The sequence below is a fragment of the Miniopterus natalensis genome, chromosome 12 (assembly GCF_054644295.1).
Source record: "Miniopterus natalensis isolate mMinNat1 chromosome 12, mMinNat1.hap1, whole genome shotgun sequence".
NCBI classification, from domain to species: Eukaryota; Metazoa; Chordata; class Mammalia; order Chiroptera; family Miniopteridae; genus Miniopterus; species Miniopterus natalensis.
The window spans coordinates 65821927-65836752 of NC_142092.1; the positions used below are offsets into that span (position 1 = coordinate 65821927).

Consider the following 14826-nt stretch of genomic DNA (forward strand, 5'->3'; position numbering starts at 1 on the left):
GTTCCTGATTTTAATTAAAATGGTTTTTATTTTTCAGTCTTTTGTATAGCATCCTGTTCAGTTTTTTTTTTTTGGTAAATAACTTTTTATTTTACTTAAGTGATTTTCTTCTATCTCTGGCTTTGAGTTTTTATTAGGAATGTCTACTGAATTTCGTCAAGTTTATTCAGCACTTAATGTGATTTGCCTTAATTTGTTGATAGAGTAGAATATTTAACAGGAAATGGTTAAATATTGGCAGTTTCATCAGTTATAGTCTCATTCTGTAAGAACTTTTAACTGGGGCTCTGAGGGTTCATTTTGAGTTAAATTGGGTACCAATGACTGTCTTAAGGAATGTTGTTGTGATGACATGAGAACTGAGCCCCAGGAGGCAGGTGACTTAATCTGCCATTATCCATTTAGTTGAGGCCCTGGGTCCTCCCAGTTTGCGGCCTGGCTTTTTTGTTAAGGACATGTTACATATTATTTTGCCTGTGTTTTTTTAAAACCCAATTAAATAATACATAGAAATAGTACATAGAAATTGGGATATTCATAAAATAAGGAAAACCATAAAGAAGAAGGAAAAAAATCACTTGTAATCCAACCATCAGTGAAAAGTGGAGTTGAATTTTAATGTGTTGCCTTCCAGTCATATATATGCATAATGGTTATTCTCTCTTTTATAAAAATCAAATACATCATGAGCCTGCATTATTTTAAAAAGGAAATGAATGTATAGATTTTTGTGAGGACATAGATTTATTGCCCCCATTTAAATAATAATTTGTCTCTTCTGAAGAAAATGTTTTTCTTCAAAACAAAACATTTAACTCTTGACTGATTTGATAAAGTGTGGCTGTCAGGTTTTTTTTCTCTCTCTCAGTTTTCTATATGAATATTTTGATCACACCTCCAAGAGTGGTTTTACTAAAATAAAAACACACTTGGAAGACCTATTATTTTACTAATGATAGTAATATAACAGCTTGTAGTTTTATTGTGTTTTTATTTCATTACCTCAAGATATCAGCCAATTATATTTTTATTGGCATAACTATCTAGTTCTAAACGTGAGTAACCTGGGATATAAAGACAATAAGTTACATGCCCAAATTCACAAGGAGTTGGAAAAGCCTGAACTCCTGAGTTTGGCAAATGCTTTCTCTATTTATTGAACTGTAACTCTCAGAAATAATTCCTTATTTTCATTTAATATTTATTAAGCACTCAAAATTGGGATTCAAAAATACAGTCTATAACAAATAGTTTGGCTGGAGGGCAAGTGTTTGAGGGGATGTGGAATAGTGGTATCAGATTGGAAAAGCAATAGAGAGCCATTGACTCTTCTTGAACGGTGGAGTACCATAATAAAGTATGTGGTACTGGATATTTAATCAGGCAGAAATAAATATGTTAGAAAAATGAATCAGACTAGAAGTCTAGATGGTATTTAATGATGGCCTATAGTAAAGTATTAAAAACTGAAGAGGAAGTGAATTTGAGAGCTGTTGTAGAAATAGATTTCTAGGAAATGGTGTCTAGGAACAGTACATTGAGGGTGAGAGTGGTCAAGATGATTTCTAAGTTTCATTCTTGAGTACCTAAAATGTTGGGAAAAAATAAGAGAGGCTTATTTGCCACTGGTCTTTTTACGTTGCCACACTTTGCCACATTTTCCAGTAAGACCTGTTAAATATGGCTATCAGACTTATTCTCAGTATGCTTCTGAGTTTCTATCCTTTGTATAATTGTAGTGCTTCAGACCTTAACATGTAATTAATTGAGTTCTGATTATGAATGGCCATTTGCCTGCAATGAGAAAGCATGCGTGTGAAACAAATAAAAAATGCGTATATCTGGAGATTCTTTAACATTGCTCTTCGTTCCTTGGGAAAGTGCTACAAGGTGTAATCCAGGTGTGCAGACCTGGAATGCTTACAAATACCAACATTTGTTTATTTTCTTTTAGTCTACTGGGTCTGTAGAACTTTGTTTAGAAGGATGAATTGAAAATCCAAAGACACCTGGAAGAAAAGACACTAAAAACACATTTTCTAATCATCTGAAAATTGTCATCACTTAGAACATTACCAGAACAGCCACAAGAAAATTCCACTTTGCATTGTTTTAATTAGGCACAAATAAGATTCTGTATTCTGTGATACAAAGGCTGATTGATACCATGCAACTTCCTGTAATTTTCAAGCCTGGTGGAAATGGTACCTTTACTTTTCCATCTTTTGTTAAATGTTTGTGTACTGAGTCTCAGCAAACTAGAAGTGAGACATGGCATCTCAAAACTATGGGATAGTGTTAAATACAGGAAGAATGTAATTCCTCTTCTGTGTGTACACTATGCAGTATTCAGAATGGGTGAGGTTCTCTTTATTTTCGTCTTGAAAAACTGATTTTTAAATTTGCTTGTTGTTTTCGTCATCTTTCTTAATATTGATTAACACCCAGTGAATCACAAGGGAATATTAATGCTGAGTATTTAACGTTTTAGCTAGAAATTCTTGTGCTGCTGAATTACGATTCCTCAGTTGCTATGCACTGTTAATTCATTTTCATTCTTTAACATTGCTCTTAGTTCCTTGGGAAAGAGCTACAAGAAAATAGGAATTTCCTCTCAGCATTACCCCTCTGGCAGTGTGTTTCAGCCTAATTCCCCGCTGGCACTCTGTTCCGGTTACTACCTCTTCTCCTTATTAGCAGTTTGCGTTCTGTTCATCTACCAAAAGGGGGGATTCCAGACAGACGAGGAAACAGCTTTGAAACACTGTACTGCAGGCATGTTCGGTTATTCCCCCATTGTGCCGTCTGGAAATCAGGGAGCGCCTCTCTGGTGATGAATCCGAATGAGCTGCTGAAGACGCCACACCAGTGTGTGTGCCTGCACAGGCATTTTCTCTCCCCTCCCCCGCTGCTTCCCTTTCCCAAGCCCCCCTCTCCCTGTTTTCCCTCCTACTCCTTTATCCCCTCCCTCTGTGTGTCGGTTCTGCAGTAAACCCGGCTGAGGCACATTCCTGCTTTGCAAGGCTTTCTGTTAAGGATGTTTTGTGGCTTTTGTTTGGATTGCAGCATGCAGAATTACAGGTAATGCTCTGAAATTGAGCTAGACAGATAAATTCTGTTGAAATGTTTCAAAGAGGCAAGATATTACACAGGAATCAAGAAAATAAGTTATTTTAGCTAATTTTATTCATGGTAATTATGGTAAAATGTTTTCAGAAATGCAATAAGCAGATTATCTTTTCTCCCCCAAAAGGCTCCAGTGAAGGGAAAATGGGGGTAGATTGATCTGACTGCCATTGATTTTGTTTTATGTTGATCATGAAAGCTTGCTGTTGCTGCGCCTCCTCTAGAGTGAGGACTGATTAGTTATGTGGGGTGCTACTGAGGGTAGTACTGGGTGGAGTGGGATGGAGTGAGAGGGATGATACCAGCCTAAACTAGCCAGATTCTTTGATTTTTGTATTGGTATGCAAAATATAAAATGCTCTCTCCTTTTCTTCTATCAGCTGTTCAGAGGAGACTCATTACAACTCCTGCTGAAGCTCCTAATTTTCTTCCCTTCTCTTCTGCCCCTACCCCATACCCTCATTGACCTGAAGACATTGTACCCAGAATTTGCCTTACTCTCCTGGCACTATGTGTACCGTAAACCTGATACTATGGCCGCATCTGGGACTGGCCAGACTGCTGCTGCTGGCTCTCCCTATTCCAAGGACTTAAAGGGTGACTGCACTGCAGGCAATGCATCAGAGCAGCAGCATCGCGAGCCTGGGGACTGAGGCTCCTTGGGCATTATTACAAACACACAGAGCTGACCGCAATGACAGCAGCTGCTCCTTTGAACTGTTGGCAGTGGCCAAGCGGCAGCATGAAGTGAGAGATCACTCGTGAGCTCAAGATGAACTCCACCTCGGATGGTAATCAGAGCAGCCACCCTTTTTGCCTCTTGGCATTTGGCTATTTGGAAACTGTTGATCTTTGCCTTTTGGAAGTGTTGATTATTGTGTTTCTAACTGTATTGATTATTTCTGGCAATATTATTGTGATTTTTGTATTTCACTGTGCACCTTTGTTGAACCACCACACTACAAGTTATTTTATCCAGACTATGGCGTATGCTGACCTCTTGGTTGGGGTCAGCTGCCTGGTTCCTTCTTTATCACTCCTCCACTACCCGCTTCCAGTAGAGGAGTCCTTGACTTGCCAGGTGTTTGGTTTTATAGTATCAGTTCTGAAGAGTGTCTCCATGACCTCTCTGGCCTGTATCAGCATCGATAGATATATTGCCATCACTAAACCTTTAATCTATAACACCCTGGTTACACCCTGGAGACTACGCCTGTGTATTTTCCTGATTTGGCTGTATTCCACCCTGGTCTTTCTGCCTTCCTTTTTCCACTGGGGGAAACCTGGATATCATGGAGATGTGTTTCAGTGGTGTGCGGAGTCCTGGCACACCGACCCCTACTTCACCCTGTTCATCGTGATGATGTTATATGCCCCAGCAGCCCTCATTGTGTGCTTCACCTATTTCAACATCTTCCGCATCTGCCAACAGCACACAAAGGAAATCAGCGAAAGGCAAGCTCGGTTCAGCAGCCAGAGCGGGGAGACTGGGGAGGTGCAGGCCTGTCCTGACAAGCGGTATGCCATGGTCCTGTTCCGGATTACTAGTGTGTTTTACATCCTCTGGTTGCCGTACATCATCTACTTCTTGTTGGAGAGCTCCACTGGCCACAGCAACCGCTTCGCATCCTTCTTGACCACCTGGCTTGCTATTAGTAACAGTTTCTGCAACTGTGTCATTTATAGTCTCTCCAACAGTGTCTTCCAAAGGGGACTAAAGCGCCTCTCAGGGGCCATGTGTACTTCTTGTGCAAGTCAGGTCATAGCTAAGGACCCTTACACAGTTAGGAGCAAAGGCCCTCTTAATGGATGCCATGTCTGAAGTGGTTCATACTGGGTCATTGTGTGTGTGTGTGTGTGTGTGTGTGTCGGGAGGGGTGTCCTTTTTCTCTCTCTGTATTCCTTGTTCACTAGAAAATCTGGGACAAAATCATTTGACTCTAAGCAATAGGAAACAAATGATCCATCCAAAAAAACCTAAGTTTGCAGAAATGATTTTTTTCACAAAGTGCTTTTAAATCAGAAGAATCAGGACTGTGAAGATAAATTGCTCTTGGTTCCACGTTTTGTAATGCATGGCGATGACGACAGTTCTCAGATTTAAGATGAATAAAGTCGAATCTCACACCTCTCCCTCCGGCTGGCATGACTGAAGCTGGCTGTGAAGCGCGTCAGCATTTTAAAAAGTCTTTGTTTTTATGTTGCTTTTCTGGGTTCTTTCCGATTGTTTGGGCTTCATATGCAATTGATTTATTTAACAGGAATATTAAAATATACTAATTCATTAACAGGATTTTAAAGTTTTGTTTATGTATGCCAAAGTGTAACACTGCAAGTTTCAGTACTGTCACTTAGAAATCCAGATGTTTGTCTTCCTCTCCTGAGAGCATTCTCAGTACAGTGAATTATGTGAACACGTAAATACTAACTTGAGAATTCTGCAGTGAGCCATGTCGCTGAATGCAGTGAAATACTAGACAGTTTGTGGAGAACTGAAACGTGGCTACTTTTCGTGCCATGCTTTGTGGAGATCTAAAGAAATGTGTGCATAGAAAGGGATTCTGTTGCAGTATTTTTGCCTGTGCCTTTGTGTATGTGTGTACGGAGAATGTTTGAATTCAGTTAGATTTCATCTTTACAGTAAAATGTACATTTAACTAGTTTGTTTTTAAAATAGAAGGGGATTAATTGAGATGTTCTCTTTGTGATTAAATGGAATCAACTAATAAAATAGCAACTAATTCTTTTTCAAAGCATTCTTTTAGTTAGTGTAAAGGAACCCACTTTTGTATAAGAGGAGAAATTCTGATTTATGTCTCTTTTATTGTTCTCTTTTGGGATACAGTTCTTTCCTTAATAGCCTTTTTTTCCCTTTTTAAACCAAAGTACTAGCAAAATCTATAGGATTTTATTCTATAGAATTATTGAGAATCCTGTGCATTTGTATGTAGTAGTGATGTTTTGTTCTTAAGTGATTATCTTTAGACAAGAGGTTTATTTTCTAAGAGGATAAAAGGATTTCCCAGCAGCTCCAGGCATGAGAGTATTTCCCCTCCGTTTTACTAGTTTTAATGTTTTGGAAGTATTCAGGGGACTTACGTGCCTTGGGCTAGCAGTTGTCATCTGAATGTGACGGTGATGTTCAGTGAGATGGGAGATGGAGGAACCCAAGGGATGTGGGTGAAAGTAGATTTTTTAATCCAAGAAAGGATATGGGTATTTATAAAGTAGGCAGATATGCTTTGGTTTTCCTTCATGATATGAGGAAACTTCCTACCCCTTTTAAAATAGAGGGCAGTTGTATGATTTTAGGTTTTAGATATCAATTTGATTTTAACTTCAAATGTGTTCTGTTAAAACTTTTTTATTTTAAGTGATTGAGTAATCTATAAAATTTAAACTTGAGATTCTGAGTACTTCCCCTAAACTTGCTTGCTCTTCATATTTAGTATTAAAAATTTTGATTCTAAGTTGTTTCAAAATTTAGAATTCATATTCAAATTACAAGTTAAGTTAGCAATGTCTTTAAATTGCCATGTCAAGTGGAAAACCTTTTCTGTTGTGTTCTGAAAAACAGTTGTACACATTTCTTCTTTAAGGAGCACAGTTCTAAAAAAACTTTTTTTTTTTTCATGTATGCTGGGGAATGTAACCTGTTCAAATTTGCACTGTTTGCTTGAGAATTTTTAGTTACGCAGATATGGGAATTTTAAAGATTTGATTTTTGTAGAAAATTGATGTTAAATCAGTAGATTTTACTTTTGGGGTGGCTGAGAGCCTTTTAATCTTTCCCTCCAATAGGGTTCCATTTTGTGAGAATGGAAAAGAGAAAATTTCTGTTTAATTTCCTGGAAATGGCTAGTCATGCTGGTCTTTTAGTGACTGGAATGACAGCTCAGAATAAGAACTTTTGTTAATAGATTTTTGCATTTTTGTTTTAATACCAAATTTAGATGTTATTAGAGAGTGGTGGTTTTTTACATTAGAAATGTTATCACTGTCTCAGTCTAAAACTAAAGTAGAAACTAAGTAGATTGAGTAATTTAAAGAAAAATAAAGCTCCCAAACCCCTCACCGACTGACACTTGCTTAAAGTCAGATTTTTTCCAGTTTACCTTTTCTTCATTGGACTGTCTGTATAAACTCTAAGGCTTCTTCTTCCAGGTGTCAGTTCTATTCCCACGTTCATTGTCTATATTGCTTTTTTATTTTTATTTTCCCATGAGTATGTGTGTATGTTGGGGAAAGGGGACATGCTTGAATACACTCATGCAGTCTTCTGTGGCTGGAGGCAGTTTTTGTGTGATACGTTTGGAGAGTTTATATTTAAGTAATCTTTTTCTCCTGCCATATTTAATGCATCAGTTGATGACGTTTGGGTTAAATACCAATCTAACTAGTTCAGAATGAGAAAAAAGTATATTTTTAGACTCAGTTACCTTGGGCTTTGGCAAGACAGCATGTTTAACTTTATATGGTATATGACTGATATCAGAGGCAGCATGAGCTTTTGGTGATTGTGTTGAAATTATTACATAGTATATTTTAAAATAAGATCATACTAATTGTTGTATTTGTAAATTAGTTGTGTGGTTTTTATAGAGTGATTTATTTCAGTGGAAGTATATTTTTTCCCTTAGAGCAGAAAAGCAATTACAAAAGAACAAGTGCTCCACTGTGATGAAAGAACTGCCTTACGCCAGAATGGATATTTGAATTTTTCGTGGGCCTATCGAATCACCCTAAGTTCCATTTTGGAAAGGGCTTTCTTTAGGGTTTACTGCTGGATAAATTCCTTTTTGAGCCTTTTACAGTGGCGTTTCCTTTTTACTTGAATCATATTCACAGTGTTTTAAGGATTGGAAAAACTTGAATTTTTGTGCTATAAATGCTTTGTCCACCTCTTTGAACTTGAAGATAAAGCAACAAGGTCGTATGCTCTCAGATAATAGAGTGGTTTTTGAGAGCTTTCTAATAAGCTTTTCAGGTTTGATTTAAAAGTCTGCACAGTGGTTTTGTAGGAAATGTTTTAATTTCACTATGTGTTTTTGTATCATAAAAGATTTATTAAATAAATTATTGGCAAACTAAAACTTATTGTTATATGAGCAGATTTTGGGAAGTTTAAGGATGGGGGAATTGTGGCACTATGAGAGTTGTTAAAATGCTTCATTAAAATCAGTCTGTGTGTTGATTTTTGCATAATTTTTCCATTTTAGGTTGAAAAACTAAATATTATATATTAACTATACATATTATTAATATATTTTGCAAACCCTGGGAATATTCTAGACCATTTTTATGGCTGTAAATAAGTCATTTGGCTTTTCTTCAGAATTTGAGACAAAAAGCATCATAATATGGCTTAAAATGAACTTTGAACTGAGAATCAGAAAATCTGGGTTACTGTTATTAATTCGTTTTTTACTCCACTTTTTTTTTTTTTTAATGTCTTTATTGATTTTAGAGAGTGGAAGGAAGGAGAGAAAGAGATAGAAACATCAATGACAGAGAGAGTCATTGATCGGCTGCCCCCTGCACGCCCCCTACTGGGGATCGAGCCCACAACCCAGGATTGTGCCCTGACCAGGAATCGAACTATGATCGATCCTAGGTTGGTGCTCAACCACTGAGCCACACTGGCCGGGCTTTCCTTCACTTTTAATATTAACAGTCGGCCAGAGACCACTGGTCTTTTGAGAAAATCTTACATAAAGTACAGAGCCCAGAACAAAAGAAATTAGGGGAAATAGAAACAGTGCAAGTCACAGAAGACAACTTCAAAAAAAAATTCAACTAACATTTTCAGAGCTTTTGCATCCATTAAAAGAGACTAGGATGGCATAAAAAACAAAGATAATGACAAAGAGCACTTGAGATTTAAAGTACAATCACGCTATTTAAAAATCACAAAAGTTGGGAGATAAAATTGAAGTGGTCCAGATAGCGAAACAAAAGACAGTAGACAGAAAGCAAGACAAATTAGAGGCTCAATCAAGGAGGCTCAATATCTAACTAGCATGATTTTTAGAAACAGAAGAGAGAAAAAGAAAGGAAATTCTCAAAGAAGAATCACAAGAACCGAAGAATATGAGTTTTCACAATGAAAAGGACCAGCTTAATGTAATAAAAAGACTTTGGTGGCAAATCATAAAATTTCAGAACACTGGTTATAAAGAAAAATCCTAAAAGTGTCTTGGTGTGGAGTCGGGATGAGGGAGAGAAACATACTTAGTCACAGGGGTCTGAAGAGCATTGGACTTTCACCTCAAAGGAGGACAGCAGTGAGGAATAACTTCAAAATTGTGCACAGTGTGTTTTCACTTAGAGTTTCAAACTTTTCATTAAAGTGTGAGAGTAAAATAAATCCATTTTGAGATACACAGGGTCTCAGAATATTTACCTGCCTTACATACTTTCTCAGAAAGTTACTGAAGTGCATGCTTCCCCAGAATGAGAGACGAAATCAAGAAGATATGGAAGCCAGGATACCAGGACTATTCCAACACAGGAGAGAGGTGAAGAGACTTCCCACAGTGACAGGGAAGGAAAGCCCGAGGAAGTCAGGTGTGCAGCAGTCCTAGAAAGCGCCTAGTCCACATGGGAGCAGACAGAGGGAGGGCACTAGGAGTTATATCTTTCGTAAAAAATAATTGGGAGGAATTTACAATCTGTCAGGTTTGTAGGGGAAGAATTGGGGCTGTAAGACCTTTTTGATTCCAAACCCACTATGTCACTATGCCTCGTAGGTATATGTTTTGATCTTTTTAGATTTTAAAACTTTGTTTTTTGCCAAGAGAAGACAGGCATAGGAATACAAAGTACTGTGTGGTATTTGTAGGTAAGGAGATGTGTGTTAGACTGATTTCCTTAGAAAGCAGTTTATGAAGTGGGCTAAGCTCTGGGTAAGTAGGATTCTGTAGTCTTATCTCCCCCTACTGCTTGAATGAGATTGACATAAATTATCCAGCTGGACAGGATTAAGGAAATCCAAAGGATCAATAGACAAAAGACCTAATAAAGTGACCTATAATTATCAAACAATATATAACATGAGAAAGCCCTTTGCAAAGTACAAAAGCACATACTTATGTTAAATTACCATGATATTTAACATGGTAGTCACTTAATGAAAGATTTACTTACTGGTTTTGTTACCAAAGATTGTATTGGTTTGAACAAAATACAGAAGTAAAGTCTTTTCAAAGTAAAACTTTAAATTCCATTTACTAGCTTTCAACAAATACTTGTTGAATAAGACAGTATTTTGGGTAGAAAGCAAAAGTTATAGTATTGAATAGTATGATTTATTTCTGAAATTTCTTCCAGAAAGGCATGGGAAATCCCCACTGCCAAAGCCGTTTATTTATAGCTAAACCAAAGAGAAGGATTTGTGGGTCTCTGTCTTCATTGACCCTTGGGGAGTAGAATCTGATTCAAAAGACTTTTTCATTTTTAAAAGTTCTCCTTCATGACACGATAGATGTAAGGATTAGAACCATTTCTACTTAGATTATGTTAACATCGTGTATTGTTAACATTATTGTACTGATGATGTGTGTTAGATCCTACTTCCGGTGGTTTATTGGGTAATCTCAGTCTATCTGAACTTCAGAAGGGTACTCATCTTTAAGTGAAGATGGCGCCAACATTGCAGGAATCAGTCCAAGATCAGGTGCTGTTACAGTTATAGTAAAGCTCTTGGCACTGTGCTTGGCCCTCGGGGAACATTCCTTCCATGTTATCTGGTGCTACTCTGTCTTCCTAGTAAGCAGGGCAGCTTGGATGAACCGGAGGTTTCAAGTTGAGGTACAACGGAGAGTAAGGTCAGAAGATAAACTGGGCCTCCCTAGTCTGGCATAAATGCTAAGGGCTTTGATTCTAATTAGGAACTGGAGATGGGCTTAAGATATTTGAGTATGTAAATGACAAATATAGAATCCCAAAGTGACGTACCTAGAAGATCACTTAAAGGTCATAATATAGGCTCCCCTTTCACGGATGGGAAAAGAGAAACCCAGAATAGTGACAAAGTTCATTAGTCAAAGAACTGGGACTAGAATCCAGGTCTTATACCTCCCTTAGACTCAGTCATGCCACCGAAATAAGTCCAAAAGATTGTTCAACGTTTGTCAAGTACTTAGAAAATGGGAGTTTCCAACAGGATTGGAAAAAAGAAAAGTGTTTAGATTTGGGTATATATTAAATAAAATAAGTAAAAATAGTCTTTCATTGGTACTTTAAATCAAATAAGTTTTGCGAAACCTTAGCTCTCTTGATCACTAGCACCCACCTCAGAAATGTTGCTAGGGGAAGTAAATATGAATGGATGGTTCTAGAATGGCTTCATTGGTGTTGGTAGTATTTGTACTGCTGGTGAGATTAGCGGGTGAAGTTTTTGCTTAAATAAAATTTAAGATAACTGCTTGTCCAGTGCCTTTTAAAGTAGCTTCTTCTCAAGAATTTTGAATAGAAAAACATAAGAATTGAACACCAGGAGGACTTTTACTACATAGATAGTAAGAGAATTTGGTTGGTATTATACTTAGGTGCTGATAGTGTTTAAGTTATTGTTAATGGAAAAAGATCTAAGTAACTACAGCTTGATACATTAATGATGAAATAAGGTCGCTTTTAAATATGTGTTTCTTGATCATTGTTTCTTAAGATTAGTTCTTTAGTAGAAAAATTAAAATCTCACACTTGATTTTTCTTATATATTGGGGCTCAAGGAAACATAACTTGAGAGCTGTGTGAAAGCTGTATAAAAATATGTAATGGAAATAAAGGTTGAAACCCGGAACATATCCCTGTAGTCTGTGGATATGTATATGAACACAGACCTCTTACAGAATTCTAAATGCAATTCAACAGTACACTGCTGAAGATGTTTGTGACCGATAACATTTAAACACAGGTTCTTATTTTTATGTTTTGTTAACTGTTATATGAACAAGGAACTCTGCATTATAAAGCCATATTTTAATATATCTAGCCATTTAGAGTTGCTATATATTTTTGCTACTTAATAAGTACACTTAAATTTGACTTAAGACTTATTTTCAGAAGAAACTAACTTTTTAAAATAAAACTGAGTATCTTAAGCATTATAAAACAAACATTTTCTTAAAAATCATAATTTGATTTATTTGGCTATATAAAAATATAACGTGAGGGATGTGGGTCTTGATTGTGTGTGTGGTATATTATGAGAGTAATTTTGAGAAGTTTTCATTTTTAGCACATAATGCTTCATAAAATCTTTAAGCAGATATGTCAAACAATACCATCTGTATTAAGCTGTACTAAGAGCATTTAATATGCAACTTTGCTCAATAATATAAAACTACAACTGAAATAAGTATTTGAAAATCATTACAGTTATCAGAAACATTTGTTTGGAATGTGACTTAGCATGTAATACTTTTGTGGCTTCTAATTTAACTGACTTATAAATTACCTCCCCTACTACCTTTTAACTCAAAATGATACTTTCTGTGTTCACTTTTGTCAGGTAGCAGTTCTTGAGTATTTCCTGCTCCTTGGCCTCTCCCTGGCGGATTTCTGTGCAGGCAAATCAGCAGTAGCAAAGCAGGAAAAGGTTGGCCGTGCAGTTAGCATTATGCCTTATCTATACATGATTTGGGACAGTTTTGCCCAACATTGAATAATTTTCCTGTGGGAAACTTGAGCCCTAAAAGGAAATGAACATAGCTAAAAGGCTGCATATCACATGGGACTTGGACTTATTTTTAGAATGGCACTATCATGCCATATTTGGATTGAAACAATGTGATAGCAGTACATTATTTTATTAAAGAGCTATTTTTTCCTGAAGTCCTCTGATTTTCTATTACATTTGTATGCTATAGATTTAACATACTAAGTATGTAACTGTTCAGCTGATATAGTGCTCAAGTATGTATTAAAATTAGAGGCACTGGTTTGGCAAACTTTTCTAGAGCCTGCTTTCAGAGTCTGTTTTCTGTAATAAAGATGCTTTGGCAGTTCGTTCATTACATAGTTGTCATGCTTGGGGTGAGTTGTTTTCTCTATTGGAAGGCAAAAAGAGAGTAAATAAGGATTAATACCAGTGGGGGTTGGTATAGTTATATGATTGTCTTGAAATGGAAGAGCTCTTTACTAAGTGAGGCAATGATAATAGAAAAACCTAAATGGATTTTTGCCTCTGAAAAATGATTTTTTTGAAAAAGAGACTCAATAAAGGTAATTTATACTGAACTCTACAGTGTTCTGTTTAACATGGCTTATAGGTTAAAAAAACACTTATTGAAGGATTTATATTTTGTGTCAGTTTTTCTGTTGCCTGATTTATCTTCTTTAGAATTTCATTTGCATAAGATAAATTATGATGTTGGTAAAATACAATGGATTTCTGAATTACATGCTATCTAGAATTGCAGATCCCCAACAGGGCACTAAGTCCCAAACATGGGAAAATCTGCCAAACACATTTTGTCCCTTGGCTTCTCTCCCAAGGTTGAAAATATGCCAACATCATAAATGTCAAGTATAATGGGATAGAGTCACCACTGATGTACAAGACCTCGTGCTACCTGCTTTCCATGGAGTATCTCATTTGCTTCTCAAACTCTGAGGAAGAAACCATAGCATTGATTTTACAGAGAAGGATATTAAAGCTCAGACTGGTTAAGAGACATGTCCAAGATCACACAAAGTGGGGGAGGCTGTATTCAGAAGCAGAACTGCCTGACCCCAGAGTCAGAATTCTGTTTGTTACATTTTGTGATCTCGGTAGAGCACCCAAATTCTGTCTTCTCCGTTCTTTGTCAAAAGTCCAACTCCAGTCTTCACATAGTTGTGGCCAGGTTCCGAAATGCCTTCAAGTTACTTCCATGTTTATGGAAATCTAGTTCCAGTTTGCTTTCTGTGTGGTGTGTTGGAGCATGTCTTAGGAATGGCAGTTTAAAGCATTAATTACTGAATAGCTACACAATGTTTTATTTATATGTGTTAAAGATCAATTGTCTCTTTTTGGTTCAGCTTTTGAAGTCTTCTATTGTGTTATTCAATGACAATTTTACTGGGATTACTGTTTTTGCCTCTAAGAGCAAATCCCCAAGATAAATATACAGAGCAGTATCTACACACAATCCAGTTTCCACTCAAGCAAAATCCCTGCTGTTGCACTGGTGTGGAAAAGCAGCACTGCAGGCTGAAAGGGCATTGGTTTGAGGAGTAATGGTGCTGGTCACACAGGCACAACTAAAAGTATGTGTGCATAGGTACATACGTTTTATGTTCTTGAAATCTGAGTTTAAGGTAAAGATGTTTTTGCATTATCAGTGTTAGGTGAACCCGTCAACCACATATTTATTTATAGAATTCTTGTAGATTAAACTATGAAATGGACTTGAGGGGCTTTTTATACAAATACACTGTACCTCATATTACTAAGGTGTGGAGGTATTTTATTAGAATACTTATAATTCAACAAAATAAAATATAAATAAGGAATGGATTTGGAAAATAGAGGTAGAACTGGAGGATAATACACAGATATATAGACCATGAGATCCTGTGTTGTTTAAAGTTAGACTGTGAATTTGGTCCCGAGCTTCCTGGAGGCCAAAAGAAAAATGGACATTTAATCATTTCCATTGGGGGGAAAAGACCCATATTTCTGTAGGAGAGACAGAATTTCTGATAGGGACGCTG

General features: G+C 36.8%; 2 protein-coding genes across 2 annotated transcripts in view; both read left to right on the plus strand.

The window, feature by feature from the left end:
- Positions 1-14826, plus strand: part of RABGAP1 (RAB GTPase activating protein 1) — a 118299-nt gene that overhangs the window by 60216 nt on the left and 43257 nt on the right. The window lies entirely within an intron of this gene.
- On the plus strand, positions 3776-4981 carry GPR21 (G protein-coupled receptor 21). Its single transcript, XM_087822898.1, has one exon. It carries the CDS (start codon positions 3899-3901, stop codon positions 4946-4948), a length of 1050 nt encoding a protein of 349 aa, XP_087679024.1. The 5' UTR covers positions 3776-3898; the 3' UTR covers positions 4949-4981.